The sequence below is a fragment of the Diplotaxodon limnothrissa genome, linkage group LG3 (assembly GCF_057381915.1).
Source record: "Diplotaxodon limnothrissa isolate DT_005_m linkage group LG3, D_limnothrissa_male_GT1.1, whole genome shotgun sequence".
Taxonomy (NCBI): Eukaryota; Metazoa; Chordata; class Actinopteri; order Cichliformes; family Cichlidae; genus Diplotaxodon; species Diplotaxodon limnothrissa.
The window spans coordinates 45,157,255-45,178,488 of record NC_140598.1 but is presented as its reverse complement, the minus strand read 5'-3'; the positions used below and the strand labels follow the sequence as shown (position 1 = coordinate 45,178,488).

General features: G+C 40.4%; 2 protein-coding genes across 3 annotated transcripts; both read right to left on the bottom strand.

The window, feature by feature from the left end:
- Nucleotides 1-1,325: 1,325 nt before the first annotated feature.
- mrpl48 (mitochondrial ribosomal protein L48) lies at nt 1,326-3,962 on the bottom strand. The gene is made up of 8 exons (XM_085349442.1): nt 3,829-3,962; nt 3,439-3,497; nt 3,170-3,201; nt 2,995-3,080; nt 2,634-2,803; nt 1,941-2,043; nt 1,732-1,821; nt 1,326-1,557 (listed from the first exon to the last, which is right to left on the bottom strand). The coding sequence occupies exons 1-8, from the start codon at nt 3,847-3,849 to the stop codon at nt 1,480-1,482; spliced, it is 639 nt and encodes a 212-aa protein (XP_085205568.1). The 5' UTR covers nt 3,850-3,962; the 3' UTR covers nt 1,326-1,479.
- A 1,862-nt stretch (nt 3,963-5,824) lies between these two features.
- On the bottom strand, nt 5,825-14,433 carry LOC146636075 (E3 ubiquitin/ISG15 ligase TRIM25). Of its 2 annotated transcripts, none has more exons than XM_085350696.1 (8): nt 14,128-14,433; nt 12,368-13,215; nt 12,083-12,191; nt 11,348-11,443; nt 8,120-8,353; nt 7,796-7,818; nt 6,911-7,059; nt 5,825-6,768 (listed from the first exon to the last, which is right to left on the bottom strand). In XM_085350696.1, exons 2-8 carry the CDS (start codon nt 13,009-13,011, stop codon nt 6,482-6,484), a joined length of 1,542 nt encoding a protein of 513 aa, XP_085206822.1. In that variant the 5' UTR covers nt 13,012-13,215; nt 14,128-14,433; the 3' UTR covers nt 5,825-6,481. The 2 variants fall into 2 exon arrangements, with proteins under 2 accessions (XP_085206822.1, XP_085206823.1); XM_085350697.1 differs by having other exon boundaries at nt 12,368-13,212.
- Nucleotides 14,434-21,234: the final 6,801 nt, after the last annotated feature.

Below are 21,234 nucleotides of genomic sequence, written 5' to 3'. Positions count from 1 at the left end.
AGATATTTACCCTCTTTCCAAAAAAAGCCTGTTCAAAACTTGTTCAGTCTTTTTCTAATTGTACTCTTATTAACTTTAACATGCTGAGGCCTGCAGAGTCTCAGATGTAGCTCTTGGGTTTCTTGCAGTTTCTCTGAGCAGGGCATGGTCTGATACTGGGATGAATTTACTGGGATAGTGACTCCTGTGTTGACTGGAAGCCGTCTTGAATGTTTTCTGTTTGCGAATGATCTTTCTTCCCAGACTGAAGAACATCAGCAATTTCTTTTTAAAAATTATTGCTTTCCTATTTGGAATTGTGTTAACACACACTTGAATGCTCCAGACTAGGGAACTACTGAATGACTGCTTTCGTATGGGTTGCTCACACGTGCTGATTATCAATAATCAAGTGCATTTCTGTATCAGCACCTGGCTGTTACTTGCACAGGGAGCAGTGTGCTTAGTTATTTAGCATTTTGGTTTAATTTTCACTAAATAATGACGTCATGTTGCTGTTCATCTAAAGTTTCAGTAATTTTACAGTCTTGTAAAGACCAGGAGATTTTCATTAGGTGCTGATATGTAAAACCTTATAACTGAAAACAGCTTCTTTTTTCAGGACTATATATTTATGAAAAACTATATTGTAGAGCATTACAACTTACTGTGTTTTATTATGTTTTACATTTGCTTTTTATTTTTCTGGACAGCATTTCATGGATCGCCATTCAACGGCTCTGATGGACAGTGAGAGGGGCAGCAGCCGTTCTAGACAAACTCCAGGAAAAAGATTTGATCTCCAATGAGAAATTTGATGCTGTGAGAAATTTAAATGAGAGATTATTCAAAGATGAGCTCTATGAAGTCCAAGGGATAAAGTCTCTGAGGTTTCTCATCTATGAGCTTGAGTGATCTCAATGTACTGTTTAGGGAATGTAAAAATATGAACCACATTTTAAGTTGTGTTTTTTTTTTTTATTTAACTCAACCAAATACATATTTTTCTCTTGTTTAAAAAAAACCTACCTTTATTTTTTTTTAATTGTTTATCTTGTTTTTATCTGTGTAATTTAATTTCTTTTATGTTTTTCTACAACATGGGATACAGATGTTAATGTTTACTCAGAATACAGGCAAATAAAATATTCTGAACTTTTATATTTAAATTAAAAAATACCTGATTGCTACAATTCTAACTTTTAGTCACAGAAATTTAAAATACTACATTTTGTGTCCAAAGGTTGAAAAAAGTACAGTGACATGATGTGTATTAAAGTGAACAAAGTTTACAATGAAGCAGAAGAACCAGAAAAATAAATATGAAAATATTTTAAGATGGAAAAATGAGCGTGGTTTTATTTCCCAAAGGTCACAAAATGAGACTAATGTGCACAGTTTTTTTTCCATTTCAGATAATCCATTTATACAGGATGCTACTGAGGAATGATGGGTAATAAATTAGATCAAACTGAGACTTGTACATAATGAGGTGGAAAGTTATTGGTTCATCTGAGCGATGAGCCCCTCCAGCTCTGGACGCGCCTTGAACCGTGCTTGGAAATCAGCTTCGGTGTGCTGAGAGGTTCAGAGGGAGAGAAGTGGATTAGTTTTAAAAATTATGATATGACCAAAAACTACACATGCACATTGCTTTTAAGAGTAAGATGGAGTTTGGTTTGTTATAGTGAGCACTTCTAATGTTCTCCAACAGTTATGGACTAAAAGATGAACATGCAACAGCTTACTCACCTCCGTCACAGAGAGCTGAACTCCCTCTGGTTGATTCTTTAAGAGGACGTCCATGAAGACGGGACACAGCGCGGCGTTCAGAGTGCTCAGCTGGACAAAAAGTAATAACACCGTTAACAGTTAGGTCTTTAAAACCTCTCAGTACACCTGCAGCACCTGCAGTTTGAGCACAAACAAAACCCCAAAAAACACAACAAGCCAGGTCTTACCTGAACGACTCGGTGGTGAGTCGTGAGGACAGCATCGACGTACGTCTTGGTGCCTTGCTCCTGCATCAGCATGACCTCTGTGCTCTTTCTTGGTAAAGCATAGCTGTACGTGGGAAGCATTAAAGAGCATTAAAGCTTAAGTCTACTACAAAGAAAAACAAAACAACTCACTGTAATATATTTGGCAGATGCAGAGGAACTCTGCTGCCATCTAGTGACCAAAGTCTGCTATATCAAGGTTTAAAACTTGATCATCTACCATCCTTACTGTTGCTTTGACAGTTTAACTGTGTCAGTCCCTTCATGTGAAACGCATATCTAAATAATTTTTATTCCATCCTTTACAGGGAAAAACAACTTATACCTGCAGTTCATCCTAACTATGTTTCTATCTGCTGAGTGAATTGTTAATTACCCACACATAAGAGAGAAGACGGGGGACCTTTGATACCCGGTCTACCAATAAAATAAACCAAATCATATTTAATGTTGTTCGTATATGGAAAAGAATAAAAACAGTTTAACTTCAAACATCTAATCTTAATGAACAGGGGGCAGTTATAGCAGAAAATGGAAATGTTCCTATTGAACTTGACATGGTTTGCATCTCAGCTCCTTAAGTGACTCAGTTAAATGTTACCTGCTGACCTGCAGTGATCAGAAACCTCAGACCTGCCATCCAAACATCCTCACCTGTCAGCTACTTTGATGCCAAGCCGGTTGCAGAAGTTATGGATGTACTGGGAGTAATGTTCCACGACAGTCATGTCATATCCTGACACGTTCACATTCAGAGTGCCGTACGCTGTATCTGTCGCAGACATGATCCGTTTCATCTGGTGCTTGTCCTTCTTTTTCCTCGGCTAAAAGCAACAAAACAGCAAAGGGCCAGACAGTGTCTTCAGTTAACTCTATCCTGCAAACAATTTAAAATTCACTCTGGGAACCACAAGTAAGCCAGCAGTCTGACACTGAAGAGTTCTGTGAGGACACTCTGGTGGTATGAGGTCTTTAAGATGAAATGGGCGTGATTATTCTCCACTTGGAGTCTTACCGCTTGCTTAGGTAACAGATATTTCCACCTCCCAATGCCGTGGGTTGGCATGCCCTTGTACTGTCGTTCATTTACAGAGTGTGTGCCTAAGAAGAGAACAAACAACACTTTAAATATTCTGCAGCACCACGAGCAGTTTGCATTGAGTTTGCATACACAGGACACAAATACTTACACCAAACAGGATGCTGGATGGACGGTGCAGCCCTTTAAAGATTACAGAACACAGATTAATCATAAATAGTATCAGAAGGGGAGAAATCATCTCACCGCGATGTGTTTAGAAACATAAAACAAATTCTACGGTCTAACAATTGAGACTTGTTGTAAATGTCTGTGCTTCAATCTGTTTTAAAAACTGACAAATTTAACCTAATTGCTTAATTAAATTAAACATATAATGTCTACAACTGGGACAACCGAAAAAGCAAGGCAAAGACTTACCGGCAAGGTGTCAGCGCTTTATTCAGCAGGAGCGCCTGCTGTGCGACAGACGCCTGCACCTGGAGACAACATCACCTGTCAAATCCACTATTTATCACACTCATTTAAATTTAACAGTGTATCCCGGCAATTATGAAGCACAGCAGTATTTGGATATCCTCCTTCAGTATAACCATAAACACCCATTGCGGTCTTCCTCTTTTCCTCCTTGCCTGGCAGCTCCATCTACAACATCCTCTGTTTTTCCAGTTACCTCTACAGGAGCCAGAAAAGACAACGACACAAACACGGGGCTGGCTGACAGGAAGCTAACTTAGCTCCAGCACAGCTGTGACCTCTGTGAAGTCAGCAAACCTGTAGCAGAGAAAAAACAAATAAGCGGGACGTCACCTTCCGGAAGACAGGATTCATCACTGCGCCTCTCTCTGTCGATATTTAATGTCAGATATGCTCAGACGAAACTCCTCACAGAACTGCATCTGCTTAGGATGAATAACATGCAATACCACACGCACTGGTGCAGACGCCGGAAGTCCGTGCTGTTTTTTGTCCGTCGGTTAAACACGGGAGTACAACCGTTCCGGGTGTCGTGGCAAAACGTGATTACAGATGTTTCTGTGTGTTCTGTTTTTTTAATGCCTAATATAGTTCCTTATATTGGTAAATAACCTGTAGACAACATGATTTACAAAGCGGCTATATGTAGAATAAAGAATTGGCCTGTTTTAAAAGTATAAACTAAGACCACTGCACTACTTTCAAGCACTTCAACTCGTACTCGTCTTGATGTTGTTTTTTTATATTCTATATATTCTTCTTGATATTTATTCAGCTGTCTTAATTGCTTGTTTGTCCAAAACGTTTATTTTCTTTGAAGATATAATGATACAATAAATGTTTTATTTTAGTGGATATTTTGTTGACTCCATAAGGGATTTTCACATTCTTCCCATTCTGGACATCTTGCCCCTCTTTTACACCCTCATGATGTAAAGTTTTCTAGATCTGGCACTGCTGCTCTGTCCTCTGCATTAAAATGCACTCCCTTGGGGCAGTTAAAATGTATTTGTATTTGTAGAACTGTGATTCATGCTAATACAATCCATGCTTCCCTCTTGGCTCCACCTCTCGTGAAGAAGAGACTTTTGATGTCAGTGACACTTTCACCCAGATAAATATGGATATGCAAAAGTCACTTTGTGACAGGAATTTTCTTTCTGGCTCAGAATGAGCTTGACATGTTATAGGCCAATAATACACAACAGTTTAAATACTAGAGCAGGTGGTTGCTTCTCCTCTACAGTGTAGTGAAATATATTGGCGCCCCATGACTTGCGTGGTTGAACAGGCTACTCCTGTACTGAAAGCTGTCTCTAAACTATCCCACTTAAAGGCCTAAACTAAGATTTTATTATTATTAGTCTGCAGCGATGGACCGATGAGGTCAGGCTGGGGTGTCTGTGGACTATGTTTGCATATGATGTTGCGACGTGTAGTGAGAGCAGGTGGAAGAGAGAGAGCAATGGAGACTGAATTTAAATACCTATGGCCAACCAAAGCAACAGACAGTTAACAAAGAGGTGAACAAGACAGTGCAGGCAGGGAAGAGTGGGTGGAGAAGAGTATCTGAGTGAAAGAATAGCAGCTAGACTGAAAGGGAAGGTTTACAAGATGTTAGATGTGCGGTTTGGAGATGGCGACTGAGCTGGAGATGCTAAGATTTTCACTGGGAGTGACCAGAAAGGACAAGAATAGTAATGTGGATTTTGGAGGGACAGCTAAAGATGTTTAAGGTGGTGCTGCCAGGCAAAAAGGAAGAGCACAGATGAGGTTCATGGATTTAATGGAGGAGTACAAACAGAAGGTTGGTGTGACAGAAAAGGAGGATGCTAGGGATATGTGATATTTGTTTTATTTTCTTTCTTGCCCATTTTCCTGTGTTTAAAGTCTTCAGCCTGTTAGCTTTAAATGTCCTAATCAAACTGCAGTAATGCGTTTCCTGTACACAAAGCAAAAATATAAACTCTTACGTCACATTTCTCCAGCAACATAAACAACACCGTGACAACCGTGCACATTCACCAGGCTTTTTATTATTATTTTTAATTTTTACAATTCCTGAAGTTTGGCCCCTCAAATAATTTTATCAAAATGGAAATCAGCTGTCGACATTCAAAGGTTTCAGGTGTACCACAGCATTAACAGTAGTAAAGTGCGAAAGTACACATCACCTAAAACTGGTATTTTAAGAAGAATGTATGAACTGTGCATAGGAACAATTATTTTTGTTTTTACATGTTTGTAAATACATTAACTGCTTTTAAAGCACAAAAAGCAAAACGTCATTCTGCAGTAAACTTCTGTTAGCACATTTCTTTAAACATCATGCCAAGCAGACAAACATCTCCTAAAGTATGCATGCACACACACTCTCACTCACAACCTTTTCTCTTTGGCTTACAATGCTGAAACAATCACAAGCTCATACACAGGTTCTGTTCCAGCAGATTTCTCAGAGCCTTCAGCAGAAGTTCTGATCGAAGGGCTTTCTTTGGAGCTATTGTTGTATCAAACGTTTTGCAGAAAGTTCTTCAATCAAGCTAGAGCAAATCTAGCTAACAAGGTGAAAGAGTAAATTCTCACTTTCTAAAAAATCTTTTTGGCAAAGTGCTCGAAAATCTGGTGTCACAGACGTGCAAAGGTTTCCCAAACTGAGCCGTTATACATTCACATTCATGTACAGCGAATGATTCTAAAGGAAAGCACCTGAATTAGGTTTGCCAGTGTGCGACACATGTTTAGGGTGAGAGTCACTTCAGCACATTCTCAGCCCTTGATTTGTTTCAAGTCCAGCTGAACTGGAGGCTTTCACTGCCCAGCATGTGTCTGAATGCTGTGTGAGGGTTAGAGGCAAATTGTGGGGCTTGAGTCTTAATCTTCACATTCTGCGAACATGAAGACGAGCGATTTGTCATGTGACTGTGCACTCGTCCACAGTCGAGGATCAACTTCAAAGTGCTTCATTAGGTGGAAAATAATGCTATTAAACTCCTCTTTCTTCGTCATCCTCTTCCTCATCCCCATCCTCTTCTTCTTCCTCTTCAAAATCCTCCTCCTCCTCCTCCTCCTCCTCCGGGCTGTAATCATCATCATCATGTGGTCCCACCCCATCTTCCTCCTCATCGTCTTCCTCCTCCTCCCCCTCGCTTCTCATTTCCTCTTCGCTGCTGTCATCTAGGTCGTCTTCATCTTCATCGTCCTCCTCCTCGTCCTCCTCCGGAGCCTCTTCCTCATTCTCGTCCTGCTCCTCCTCAGGATCAGAAATGTAGCCTGATGGAGAAAATGAAACAGAAGTTTGAGCAGAGCTGAAACAGCACAAATCGTTACGCTGCCAGATGTTTTCGGGTTAGAGGCTTGTGAAGCGGTTTCAGACACAGTGACGAGTGTCAGCAAATGACTGAATATTTCTTACACAGGGAATTGATAGCATCGCTAATGTGAGGCCGGAGCTCATCTTCCAGAAATTTTCTCATTTCCTCTTCCATCGTCATTCCCACACCCTCAGTCTCCATGTCGACATACTCTGGGTAAAACATGTTTTTCCTTAGCTGCCTGCGGTAACTAAAGTGCACAAAGACAAAAGAAGTGACAGTTTGCTTCCTTCATCCATGTATACACGTCTTAAATCGCTAATTGTTTGCAACCATGCTGACACATAACTAAGCACTTCGGTCAGTCTATAATAATCAGTTTAAGTAAAACTACAATATGTACTGGTAAAAACTCCTTAAATATCATGCTTCTAATGGTTTTTCGTGATATACACACACAGCAGCCACTTTGTTAGGTACACCTGTTGAATTGCTGAATGAAAATATCTAATTAGCCAATCACATGGCAGCAACATACATGTCACAAAGGTTGAATCATCTCAATCTGGTTTCTTGAACATGACAGTGAGTTCACTGTCCTCCAACAATCTCCACAGTCAGCAGATCTCAATCTAATAGAGCAACGTTGGGACGTGGTGGAACCGGAGATTCACATCATGCATGTAAAGCCGGCAAATCTGCAGCCACTGTGTGATACAGTCATGTCAACATGGACCAAAATCTCTCAAACATTTCAAGCAACCTGTTCAAGTCGCTCTGTAGTTAAGAACCTGGCACCAATGAGATGTATTCAAAAAAAAGTGGCTGCTGAGTGTTTATTTTTTCCTCCCCACAAAAAAATAAGCTAACAGATAATTTCAGCTGTGAGAAATATTAGGATGTTTAAACTTTATTTTGTCTGTATGATGTGAGAATAAAGCAAAGATGAACTGAGAAATTAAAAAAAAAAACAAAAAAAAACTTACTATTTTCCTTTTGTCCTGTATGCCTGAAAAAAACAAAACAGACATCAACACAAATAAATCAATTATTAAAACAAATCTATGCGTATCTCCACACACAGATTGTACTTTGGTGGGCAGCCCTGGAATATAAACCATCACATTTACATCATCCTAGCAGGATAGTCTGAGAGTTTGATGACAGCATTCTGTTGGTATTTTTACAGCTTTTAACTTCAGCAGGATAAACTTTCTTTTGGATCAGTTCAATAATGTCACAAGAAAATGTTCCGTGCTTTAAGAGTAAAATCGCGGCCGCAGTTTGACAGTGACGCGTTAGAGTCTCACCTCGATGAAGCGGAAAGGGTCGCTCTCGAGCATGAGACCTTCGATGCCGCAGCGGACTTCCTGTAAGCGCGCCTGGTCCTTGGTGATCTTGATGATGTTCATCTGAATGGTCGGGCTGTTGATGTCACAGTGAGCGCGTGCACAGTCTCGCAATCTGCCGATGAAGCTCTGCACTTTGGTCTTCATCTCGTCTCCCAGTCGGTTCAAGCACAGCTCGGTGTCGTCCATAAACTTCTAACGAGGGAAGCGACGGAAAGAAGAAAAAGTCAATCAGCTGGATGATGGTGCAAAAGTGCAAGAATTTAATTTACTCAACATGAATAAGTGATGTGTAAACGGTCTAGTGCTTTACACATTCACCTAACCTAACCAGATGAGACCGTCCCCTTTGGGGTTGCGTCGGGAAGGTATGGAAGCTCATTTCTGCCACAGATTTTTTTTTCCCAGGATCTGTAAATCCAAATTTTGTGTTACAATGTTAAAATTTCAAATTAATAACTCAAAAGTTTTATTTAGGCATCTTGAAATTTAGAGTTACTCAAGCTTGAGTCAGAGCATTGCCTGACTTTGTTTTTTTGAAGCAGAAACAAGTGCCCATAGCAAAGGCATCCTGGGTACTAAAAATAAATCAATCAGCAAGCCTAAGTGATTAAGGGAGCAGAAGAAAAGAAACAAAAACCCCTCCTTATTATACTCCTTACCATATTAAGCTTATTTATAATTATAATTTTTATATTTTTTTTAAACCCATTCAAGTTCTCAACTTTGGCCATATTACTTCTTTTTTAGGATTCAAATTTTGTGTTAGTAAATTGTTAAACAGTGGTGGTGCTGAGCTGTGCGCTTTGCCTGACTGCTGATGGGAAAGGTGGAGCTGGTTGATTCAGAGCGCAGTATCAGGTGAGGCAAGAGGCACACCTGTAGCAGAAGGGGAAGTCATACAAGGAGGACGTACACAGTGAGAAGGACTTTTAAAAAGCGCGTGCCCTGAGCGCCCTGTTTACAAAGCTGAACAAGCTGTTCTATGCAGAGGAGAACTGACAGTGGCTGAGCCTCTTGCCACAGTACTGTACAGTTGTGGTTATACAGTCATCATGGGCATGAATGTTGAAAAAGTCTCCAGATTGCTCTCCATGGTGCTGAAAAGGTTCCCCTCCCCAATCACTGCATGGAATATACAAAACACTAAAACAAATGAAACTGCAAACTTCAAACTTCAAAGTGGTTTTCATGAACATCCTGTGAGCTGTAACGGTTTCTTCTGTTTAGAGGTCTCTGGCTCCATTTAACTCTAAAGTAACGTGCAGCAGAGCTTCGTAGAACATGATGACCCAGCACCTCTACAGGCGTCAATCTGCACCTTCAGAGGCCTGGGTGGACTTTATCTAGTTTTGGGATGACTGAGGCCTTACATTCATAAAACTTTGGTGTGGTTTAGACTAGAGATGGCACGATACCACTTTTTTTTATGTCCGATACCGATATCATAAATTTGGATATCTGCAGATACCGATATGAAGCCGATAGTGTTTTTTAATCAATAGAACTGGGGGTTTTTTTGGGTTTTTTTATATCTTGCTGCATTTTGTATAAGTTCATACTGAAGTTTAAAACAAAAACACTAAAGCTATTGTGTTATACCTGTATGCAAAAAATACACTGCACCCAAATTATTTCATAGTTGAGCAAAAACTGATCAATCTAATAAACTTAAACCTACACCATCCTCCCTATTCTGGTATTTTACAGAGTACTTAGCGGAAATATTAAGCAACCTAACTAATAGGGTTCTAAAACTCCCAGCAAAACAAACAAAACAAAAAAAGGGAACCACCCTCCACCTCATGAGGCTTAATTGACGTAATCAACTTTAATTTGATGCAGGGTGGGAAAGGGGAAAAAAAAAAAAAAAAAAAAAAAAAAAAAAAAAAAATTGCACAGAAATCAATTATTTTTCCACAATTAAATAGATTAAACATTTTTCTTTAACAGATGGTACCTTTCCAAAGGAAAAAAGTACTATAGCTTACTAGGGTATATTAGACTTAACAGTTACTATATACAGTAATGGACTTCTATACATTTTACATCAGATTAAAACTTTGGGTGTAAGATTCAAATAATTATTTATTAAAAGCTCGACATTTAAAATGACAATAAGAAAGAAAAGTATGTCTTTGTGCCCCCTTTTCCCTGTTCATACCCTATCGGCCCCCCTGGCTAAACTTTGCTAGATCCGCCCCTGCACAGTTACCAGCCGTCAGCTGCATAGAAAAAGATCCTGGTGTAGAAAGTAATATTAAATAAATTCTAACAGCAGCTTATCAAGCTTAAACGTGCTGCTGTTGTTCAGCCGCTGGTTTCCTCTTTCTGGCGCGAAGTGGGCGAAAAACAAACAAGAGACGGGAGTCACGACAGAAAAGCTGATCAGCTGATCACTGATCAGTTTCATGATTGAAGTAGCAGCAGGAGAGGGAGGGGGAGAGAAGAGGCAGTCGCTCCATATATCAGTTGTTAAGCTTAACGCGGGAATGCTTTACAAACATTAAGAGATGAACTTACACACTTGCTTTACTTCTCTCTGGGATAACTTCCTCGGAGATGAAATGCCGGTTTGGTAGCGAGGCTCCAAAAACACACAGCCGCTCTATCACATGACGCATACTGCTCCGACGTGCTACAGTTATGAGCAGAGTTACGCCGTGTTGCAAGTTTTGTGAGGTGCTTTTTTGATATTTAATGGATCGGATAACATTTTTTTATTTCTCTCCGATATCTGATCCAGTAATTTAGGTCAGTATCAGACCGATGCCGATACGAATATCGGATCAGTCCATCTCTAGTTTAGGCTAAAGGAAAAGGTGCTGTGTTAGCCTTATCTGAATAAATAAGGAGCTTTGGAAAAACTGTACCTGTGTCCTGATACCACACAGCCCTCACTAATAATTATTCCAGCCACCAGTGCGATCATCCCTGCTTTCCTCAGGAATGAGCTTTACAGAAGTCTCTTAAAGGCTTCATCTAGAACTAGAAGTAGTACTGGCACATGCTTATGCTGAGTCAGTATTTATGTTTAGGTACAGGCCTCCCAGAACTGGGATTGAAAAGACAAAAGTGCAAAATAATAGTAGTTTAAAAAAAAAACAAAACCCCAGGACAAATGGTAACATACTAAAAAAAAAAAAATGTATCAGTTATGTTTAGATAGTGAAATGTGAGGCCTCTTACTTTACTGTGCCGCTCCTTCTCCTTCTGCTCCTGGAATTTTTTCTCAGCCATGCTGTACTTCCTTTCTATCCTGTACAGCTGCTTGTCCAGCACCCCCTGGCAAACAAGAGCAGCCGAGTAAGTTTAAAGCGAATGAAGGCACAAAACGGTTTCACGTTTAACATGAAGGGACTCCAAGATTGAGTGTAAAATAAGAAGTGCGTCCTGTCAATATGTTGTTGTTGCTGTTGGTGGTGTGTGAGACTGGGAGCTGCAAAGCTACAGCCAAGCAGTGTTGAAACAGCTGAGGGCATAAAGTATACGCTGGACAGCGCTAAAATGTGGACGGGTCTGCTGTGGTTCTTTCATTCAGCTTAAACAATTAAATAAATTCTCAGCTGCCACTCATAGGACATTTTGTCTTTTTCAGACCATTCCTACAAATCCTATAGACAGTTCTGTGGGAAAATCTCAGTTTCTGAAATACTCAGACAAGACCATGCGATGCCAACAACCATTCAAAATCACTTAAGTACCCTCTTCCTCATTCTGATGCTCAATTAGAATTTCAGCATTTCTACTTACCTAAATGAGTTAATGCCTGATTATGTTTGCATTAACAAGCATTTGAACAGATGTATCTAATAGAGTGGCCAGTGCGTGTATATTCAGTGTTTAGCCATTAAAAAAAACAAAACCTCTTTATCATCATAACATTACAGACTGGAGAAACTCTAATTTTGGTAAAGAGTGTACCTTTAAATCCTTCATTGTATTTTTCAGAGTCTTGATCGTGTGTCCTGAGTGTCCTCCCTCTATGGTACAGGCGTTGCACACACATATCTTGTCATCAATGCAGTAATATCTGGAGTAAGAATAACAGGGCTCAGATAAAAATGAACACTAAAAGCTGATCAACAGAGCAAATCAGTAAAGCCTGGGGGGGGGGCGACATCCTCACTAGTAAATAAATAAATGTTTTACAGGCACTCAGCTACTCTTCATGAAAAAGTCAAAAGGCCATCTCCTCCTCCTCCCTACCTGTAGATCTCATCATGATCACGGCACTTCCTCTTCCAGAAGTCATTCATCGGCTCGGTGAGAGGATGCATGCGGAATGCCGGCAGTTCCAGATGTGGCTTTAAATGCTCTTGGCACATCGACACCTCGCATTTCAAGCAGGTCTTTACTGCAAACATCGAAGCGGCAGCAGCAGGAGCTGCTGCTCCCTCGCTATCACCCCCTTGTTGAGAAACAGAAGCAGCAGAAGAGCAGTCCACAGCAGCACTGGCAGCCGGTGCCTCGGCAGAGCCTGAAGGGCAGTAGTCACATGGCACAGCGATCCCATTCCTGCAAGGTTGTAGCACGAGAGAGGACGACGGCAGATCCCTTGATTTTAAAGCTGTGGGAGGCATGGCGCGAACCCTGCGCCTGTGACGGTAGTCATCGGCGATATTGGCAAGTTTAAAGTTTTTCTGAAATTTGGTGCTACACTGGTGGCTGTTACGGCATTCTGGACAGCGGAAGTGACTCCGCTCTGCCTGCCGCTTCAGGCGATCGAGGCAAGTCTTGCAGAAGTTGTGCCCGCAAGGAAGCAAGTGAGGGTCCCGGTACAAGTCCAAGCACACCGGACAGGTGAGCTCATCCTGAAGGACACTGGACTGCGGTGACTCAGCCGAGGCCATGTCACTGGATGTGAGGGCAGGGGAAATGAGCCGGAGACAGATGGACGTTTCCCAAAATAGGAAAAAGATGCAATGATGAGGGGGGGACAGACGTGGAAACAGAGGGTGAGGTGGTCGGGATAGGAGAGAGTAAAAGGAAAAGAAACAGGAGGAAAAAAGGACTCCACGCGTTTCCTAAAGTGTGGTTTAATTTTCTGCAGGCTGCTGAAAACAGAAGAAACAAGTTTAAGTTTATTGCTAATGAATGTCTTCAAATATTATTCTGTCAAATTAATAGCTTAAAAACACAAAAATAAACATACAAGGCCTAGAGAAAAACAGTTTACTTGTTATGCTTTTCATAACAAATAAACCAGGCAAATGCAGTTTTTTGCAGCTGGTTTGCATAATTTCAATGTGCTGCCAGTCATTTACAGTCAGAAAAAAAAGAAATCACGAGTATTAATTATTCTTTGAGACTCAAATGTCAAAATGTGCTAACTTTTCCTTTTCTCGTGATGGCAAACTTGAGCAGATCTGGCTTTCACTGATAAAACAACAACAAAAAAAAAAAAACACCGCCAAAACAAACAAAGTTGAGCACTTCCACGGAGAGCAGGTGTTATAAACACTTGCAACGTTCTTAAATATTTATGTTATTGTTTTAAGTACGCTTGAGAGTGTCACGTGATCATTTTCGCTTCCTCCTAATTGTACATGCTGCATAATAAAGCCTGGAATTGAAAGTAAAACTTCCTGCTTGTCGAGACCACAGGGCAAAGTCACTTGTCCCGTCTTCCTCTGTTTATTGAACACGTTTAACAAAATCAGTCTGCTGTTTACATGACACACAAAAAAAAGTGCAGTTCCCAGTGGTCAGCACTGGTTTCCAGTGTCGCACCCGTCACACACACAGGCCTGGAAAGCTGCCATGAAAGCGTCCAGCCCTTGATTAAAACAGAGGGCCTTTAATGTGTCACGGATTTAAAAACCTGCGATCGCCTCTGTCCGTTAAAGTGTTAAACCGACAATTAGCTAACTTGGCTACACTAATCTCCCGCTCCCCGTCGAGATGCCGGGGAATAGGTTAAAAAACAAAACAAAAAACGGCACAAACAGACATTAAAGTCCCCTTACCTCGACAGAGTATCCAAGGTAGCTTTGTGAAGAGATGAAACGGTGATTTTTGCGGTTTGACAGCCTGTCAGTCGTGGCCGTGGTGCACCTGCCGTGGCTAACGTATTAACATTACCGCCCGTTAGCGCTGCCGCTTTTCCCCCCTTGTTCCCTCTGTGTCCGCACACAGTCCAGGTTAGTCCGCGGGGAAATATTCCAGACAGCCGGCATTTAGATTCCCATCTGGAGTTTTCTGGATGTGACACAAAAGGACGAGTTGACACAAACCTGTGCGGAAGACAAACGGACAGCTGGCGGACTGAGACCGAGCAGGTTGATGCGGGGAAAATGCTGCCTTCACTGTGCCTGGGAAATCTGTATTTTATACGTACTGCGCGATTTGTTTGTGATTGCGCCGCTCGGGATCGCTGTTACATAGTGTGGGCTGTTGCAGAATGGTTGTTGAACCCTGTTATGAGTCATTCTATAATTAGAGGACAATTTAGGGTTCATGATCTTCTCTCATGTCTTTAAGAAAGACGATTAGCAAAATCATTTCAAAGATGTGGGACTGTCATGGCTGAGGCCGTGAAGACAGAAGGACTCAGAAGCGAAACTTACACAGACGCAAAAGTGAACGTGAAAACAAGCCTTTATTCTCTAAACATGGAATGCAACAACAATTAAACAATGAAAGCTGCAAGCAGTGTTGAGAGGGCGTGTTAAGCTACTCCCAACCAGGGGGGGATCTAGAGAAATTTTCTTAGAGTGGCATGAGGGTGGCAAAATCCAGGACACTATGCAATATATTCAGTTTTAGCATTTATATTCAATGTTGACTGTAACTACGCTCAAACTGTTAATGCTATCTTATTTTAATAAACAACATTGTCATATGCAAAACAGGGGTGGCACTTGGGGTGGCAAAGGATCATTTTAGGGTGGCACTTGCCACTCCATGCCACTCTTCTAGATCTGCCCCTGCTCCCAACACCTACACCCAGCAAGTCCGATCTGGTGTCACACTGATAGATTTTATTTCTCTTCCCACTGGGTGGGACTCTAACCATTGATTACAAATATCAATCTTTCCAAACGTGTCACGCCTTTTGACGAAAGGTGGCTTGGGTCATCCACCTCTATGCTATACCAGAAGTGTAAAACATGACATTTTCTGTTCCCACTAGTTGGCGCTGTTGCTGATGTTAAATATAGCAGTTAAATATGTTCAGCAAGGGAGCCTTATCACATGTGAGAAGTTTGGTCCAGCTTGAAGAATGTAAAATGGTAAATGGCCTGTATTTGTATGGCGCTTTACTAGTCCCTAAGGACCCCAAAGCGCTTTACACAACCAGTCATCCCCCCATTCACACACTGGTGATGGCAAGCTACACCCTGGGGCGCACTGACAGAGGCGAGGCTGCCAGACACTGGCGCCACCAGGTCCTCTGACCACCACCAGTAGGCAACGGGTGAAGTGTCTTGCCCAAGGACACAACGATCGAGACCAAGCCGGGGCTCGAACCGGCAACCTTCTAATTACCAGGTGAACACCCAACTCTTGAGCCACGATCAACGTAGGAATGATGCATGTAGGAAGGGAGAGCAATTAAGATTTTCATGGTGAATGATTGAAATTTGCTGTGGCACCATGTCCACACCCTATGACAAAAACTCAGCGGTGTAGTTGACACTGACCAAATATGAAGGTGATCTGATCAAATCCCTAGGAGGAGCTCGCACAAGTTTAGGGCCTGGAAATGGCAAAATTAGCACCAAAATGTCACTTTCAATTCAAAACGGTGGACTTCCTGTTGGGTTTGCATCAATCGGTCTACTGACTTTTGTTTGTCTCGCCATGTTACACATGTTTACCAAATCTAATCTATGTGACTCAAACTATGTGTTTGTAGGACTTCATTAAACAATGCATAGGTGGTGTTCTAGAGCAAATTTGCACCGCCCATATGTGAACCATTAAAATATGTAATTTTTCACCAGACCTGATACGTGTACAAAATTTAATGAGTTCAACATGTTAAAGGCCATTAATTTCACTGAAAAATAATAAACGGAACCAATAGGGCCTTTGCACTTCAGTGCTTGGGCCCTAATTAATTTTGAACTACGGGTTTACTAGATCTGTTGAATGATATCAATTTGACCTGTTAAATATTCTGTTTTGTTCAAATGAATATACTAACGTTATTACAATAAATAAATCACAGAAATCAGTCGATTCTGATCATTGTGAGGACCTTTCAGCGGATGAACTTTATTAATTTTAGTGATTTGCCGTGCAGTCCATTCTTCTCCGTTTAAGAGACGCTGGTATTGGATCTTAATGATTTGATAATAAAACCAACAGCTTAATTATACTGCATGATATCACTGTAATTAGAAACCATTAAGACAAATTTCTGGTAAACTGACTATATACAGGAAAGCAGTACTTTTCATTTCATTTTCATTTCTGCTGAAATGAACGAAGCTATGATTGAAGGTATTTTACTAATGCACAAAGATTAATACAATTGTCTCACTAACATGCTTGATCCCCAGGAAGAGATGACATCACGCTCAGCACAATGGAACATATTACATAATACCAAAGACACAGGAATGTGCAGTATGCAGCAGGCGTGGCTGAGACTCTCCTGTCATCACACACCTGCTGCCGCTCTAACAGGTCTCCTAAAAGGTGAGTAAGCTAAAATATCTCTTGTGTTTTTGAAAGACAGAAAAACAGTTAAATTTTCTCTTTATTTAAAATTTGTAAGTTAAGAACCTAACAATCCAAGCTGTAATAAATCATAAATCTATTTGGTGATTTGATAATTTAATGTCCAGATGTGACAAAGCAATCAAAAGGGGTTATAATAAAAATAAAATGACAACGCTATCTAGGGGAATTCCATTCCAAGGAAATACAAAATCTTAAAAACCAGAAAAGATTGTAGAGATTCAAGGATGCTCCAATATTCGTATGTCTTTGTGTTGGTCAAAATAACACAAAGAATCAAACAATAAAGCTAACTGTGGCACAACCTGTCTTGGATTACATAAAACTGTACAATGGACAGGAGTTAAGCTGGCATGCACTGTGTCATTTTTTGTGTGTGATTCAGCTCCTGCTCAAACTGTACAATTGAATTGCAGAGGTTAGAAGTTTGTAGGTCATGATGCAGGTACTCACACCATACGGCCCAATGCTCTGATGCGACCTGAATGCTCACACTGTGCATCCATAACATGAAGTAGTCATATTAAGTGTTAAAAGAGTGACCCACCACTGAAGGTCCGACGGCTACTGGTGTGTCTTTAGTTTGCTGTTTTAAAAACAAAATCTGTCTCTCAAGTTAAAAACATGTTAAAAGTCAATGAAAAACTCTACAAGGACACCAAGCACCAAGCTCGTGGCTCACAGTCTTGAGAAAGTGTACATTTTAATAAAACAAGAAACCACAAACGCGCATGCACACATACACTTAAAACAAAATACACGGACTGCTGAACTTGCACCATGCAAGTAAACAGTGGCCAGTACTGGTTATGGTTGTTAAAATATTGATCGTGGGCCCTCAGAAGAAGAGGAATATCCTGCACAGCTCCCTATGGAAACTGGAGCAAGCCAGCTGGATAGGTACAGGTATTGCAACCAACCAGCACTCGAGGGCAGTGTGCCCTAAATGTAGGTAGCGAAAAAGCACCCCGGCAGGTAGGCTGTGCACCTGACTTGACCATATCAAGCATATCCACTCTCACTGACATCAGACTGAGCTATGTGAAAAAAAGCACAATGAAGAATGAGGTTTTGATTCAAAGGGTTTACCTGTACATTAGCTGATCTGTCAAAAATGTTATAGCAAATTATAACATCTGTGCTGCAACTATGGTTAGTGTTTTTGTTTTGATTTGTTTTTTGTTGTGTTTTGGGAGAGATGCAGCATCTAGTTTTGTTAGTCTTCATGTCAGAAAGCATAAACTAAGAAGGCAGTATGGGGTGAACACTATGCATGATAGTGTAATGATGTTATGTTTATCTGTCTAATCCACATCTCTTCAGGTATCTGTTTCTGCTTCAGAAACTAGTCCAGTGGGATTTAAAGAAAGACACAAAACGTTCCTCTTCATTCTGAAGTCTAAGCTTAAAGCCATGGAACAAAATGAAAATGTAGCAGGAGTTTTGGAGACTGACATCACAGATAATCCTACTGTGTCCAGAACCAGGGAGCTGTTCTCTTTCTTGGCACTGATTAATGCTTACGTACCTGAGTTTCACCTCCCGATGCAACAGTGTCAACAAATCCTTAGACCACCTGATCCAATCCATGGAGGACCCCCATTTGAAGAACGAATGAAGCCTTTTATCTCCTTCATTAATAAGGTGTTTCAATGGACCAGGAGATAGCACGGGAAGCTGTGGAGAAACTCAATGACTTTGGGTTTAACTGAAGTAAAACTGTGAAGAAATTAATGGATTCAGTTTGTGTTGCTCAAACTGAACCATGTGTATAAACAATTAATTAAAGATTTGTTAACAAAAGAGAGAAATGGGAAAAACAAACAAAAAAAGTTTTCAGGATTGATAACAGACATTTTGGAAAAAGAAAAGCTTCACCGTGCTGTCTCTGTATTGAAATCTGCAACATACAAATTCCAAGAAATTCTTGTTCCCCCCCCAAAAATTTCTCGTCTATATTGCACAAAAACCAAGAATTTAAGACTAGCTGAAAAATGGGTCAAGACAGTGGTTGCAAGAGCTCCAATTAACTCTTACGTGGCCGACACTCTTGGACAAGTTTATAAGAAACGCTTAATTCAAGCCAGTAAGGATAAAGATGACATTTTAAAAAGGGCAAAGGCAAATGGTATCTAACCTACTCCAAACCTGGCATGAGCAGCTTTGAGCCGCCTTTCTTCTGGGGGGGTTGTTGCACTCTGTTATGAGTACTACACAAAAAAACAGAGCAGCAGACTCCACCAGCTTTCCAGGCCTCGTTGATTTGCTCAATCACGGTCTTTTCATGTCAAAGAGAAGGCGTGCTAGATTTGAGGAGCCTGAAAAAACTGTGTCATCTGATGATGGCGAACAGAGGTGGCAGCCAATGATCTTTTGGGCTCTGCAATTACCCTCTGTGTATCCTTCCTGTTCTCAGTTGAGGCTCCTGTGTCCCAAACACCTGGACAGTAGGAGAGCCCTCCCTCCACTGAGGACTGGTAACAGGCCACCTGCAGCTTCTGGTTTTATATAAGTCTTATTCATACCAAGTGCATCAGTTCTTTTACTTTTGGTTTGATACAAAACTTTTTTTTTCACAGATTAAAATATTTATTATTATTTTATTTAATTACAATTCCATTTGTGAGTAACATGAACTTATTGCACACTGGGAATTATTAAGGTTCAGATATGATATTTGGAATTTTGAGTTTTCTAATTTTTTCTTGTCATTCTTTTTCTGCTCTTTTCAAACTAGATACCATAAGTAACAACACTGGTACAACTACAGCCTCACTGACATTTCCTATGCAAGGTATAACATATTATATAACATGTTAATTATTAGCCCCATGTGCATATTGCACATACAACACAATTAATGTAATAATTAATAATGTAGTAATTAATAACTTATTGAGTTTGGTTATTTGCTGTGAGAAGCAACAGCGTTCAATTTGTAAAGCTATGAAAAATCTGGCAATGCTTAATGACAAAGAATAGTCGATGTGTTTAATTTTCAAAAGATATTATGTAGAATATGAATAAACTTAAATAAGTCTTATTGTTGTTAGTCCATCAGTGCATTTCCTTTTGGTTTGATTTAAAAAAAATGGAAATCAACAAAAGGAAGGTACAGATCCTGAATAACGTACTTACAGTGAACACCATGTCACCAGTGACCCATATATGGTTATGTTTTATTTCATCCATATGTTAAAGAGAGAAATGTTCGGAAACTAGAAGAATTTCATGGCCAGTTTTATCCATCCATCCATTCGCTTCCGCTTATCCTTTTCAGGGTCGCGGGGGGCGCTGGAGTCTATCCCAGCTGTCATAGTGCGAGAGGCAGGGTACACCCTGGACAGGTCGCCAGTCTGTCGCAGGGCTAACACACAGGGACAGACACTATTCACACTCACATTCACTCGCACATTCACACCTAGTGGCAATTTGGATTATCCAATTAACCTATCCCCACAAGCTGCATGTCTTTGGACCAGTTTTATGTTTTGATTAATTCAGTGTCTAATCTTCATTTTGAGCTACAGATCTGTTAAGAATGCACAAATATCCTATCTGACATTAACAAGTGATGATTAATCCTTGAGGCCAGGGAGAGGGGACTTTTTACGGTTTTACAACCTATTTTAAGAGAAAAAAACATAAATAATCTCGTAATATCAGGTCCTGTTTTCTTTAAGATATAAAAACAAAACAGCTAAACAGTATGTAAGTTGTCTGGTCGAAATTAGAAGTTAGACTGTTTGGATTTCAGTGTATCTCTAACCAGGTTCACACATCTCTTTCTTCCTCTGGCAGACACATGTGTGGAGAACAGCAAATTACTCTAAAAGAGGACCAAAGAGAAGATTTGACCACAGTATAGTGTAAACTCATCACTATACTCATTAATCCCATGCACTGTTTGTGTGGCTTTTCTCAGATCTGACTGAAATCTAAATTCTTCTCACAGTGTGTAATGCAGGTATTGATGATCCTCAGAATAAAAATTAAGTGAAAAATATTATGGAGGTTGTTCTGAGCTGCTGCATAATTTTGGCTTAGAAATTAATTTTTGTCATACTGAAATATAATGAACGTGCAGGGTTTTGTGACAGTAGTAAAGAAGAGAAAAAAAGACTGTTATGATTTTCTACACCGGTGTTTCATTATTCACCACTAGATGGAGGCAGTCACCTGTGTGTGCGTGTGTGTGTGTGCGTGGTCCTTTTTACATGTATGAAAATGCATATCCAAGTGTGGTTAGACCACTTTAGAGGCTGATGTATATATACATCAGCCTCTAAAGTGGTTTCAAGAACTCAGCTTGACTTTGCACACTGAAGAGTAACGACATGGGGGGAAAAAAGCAGAATAACAATAAAAACACTTTTGACAATCAA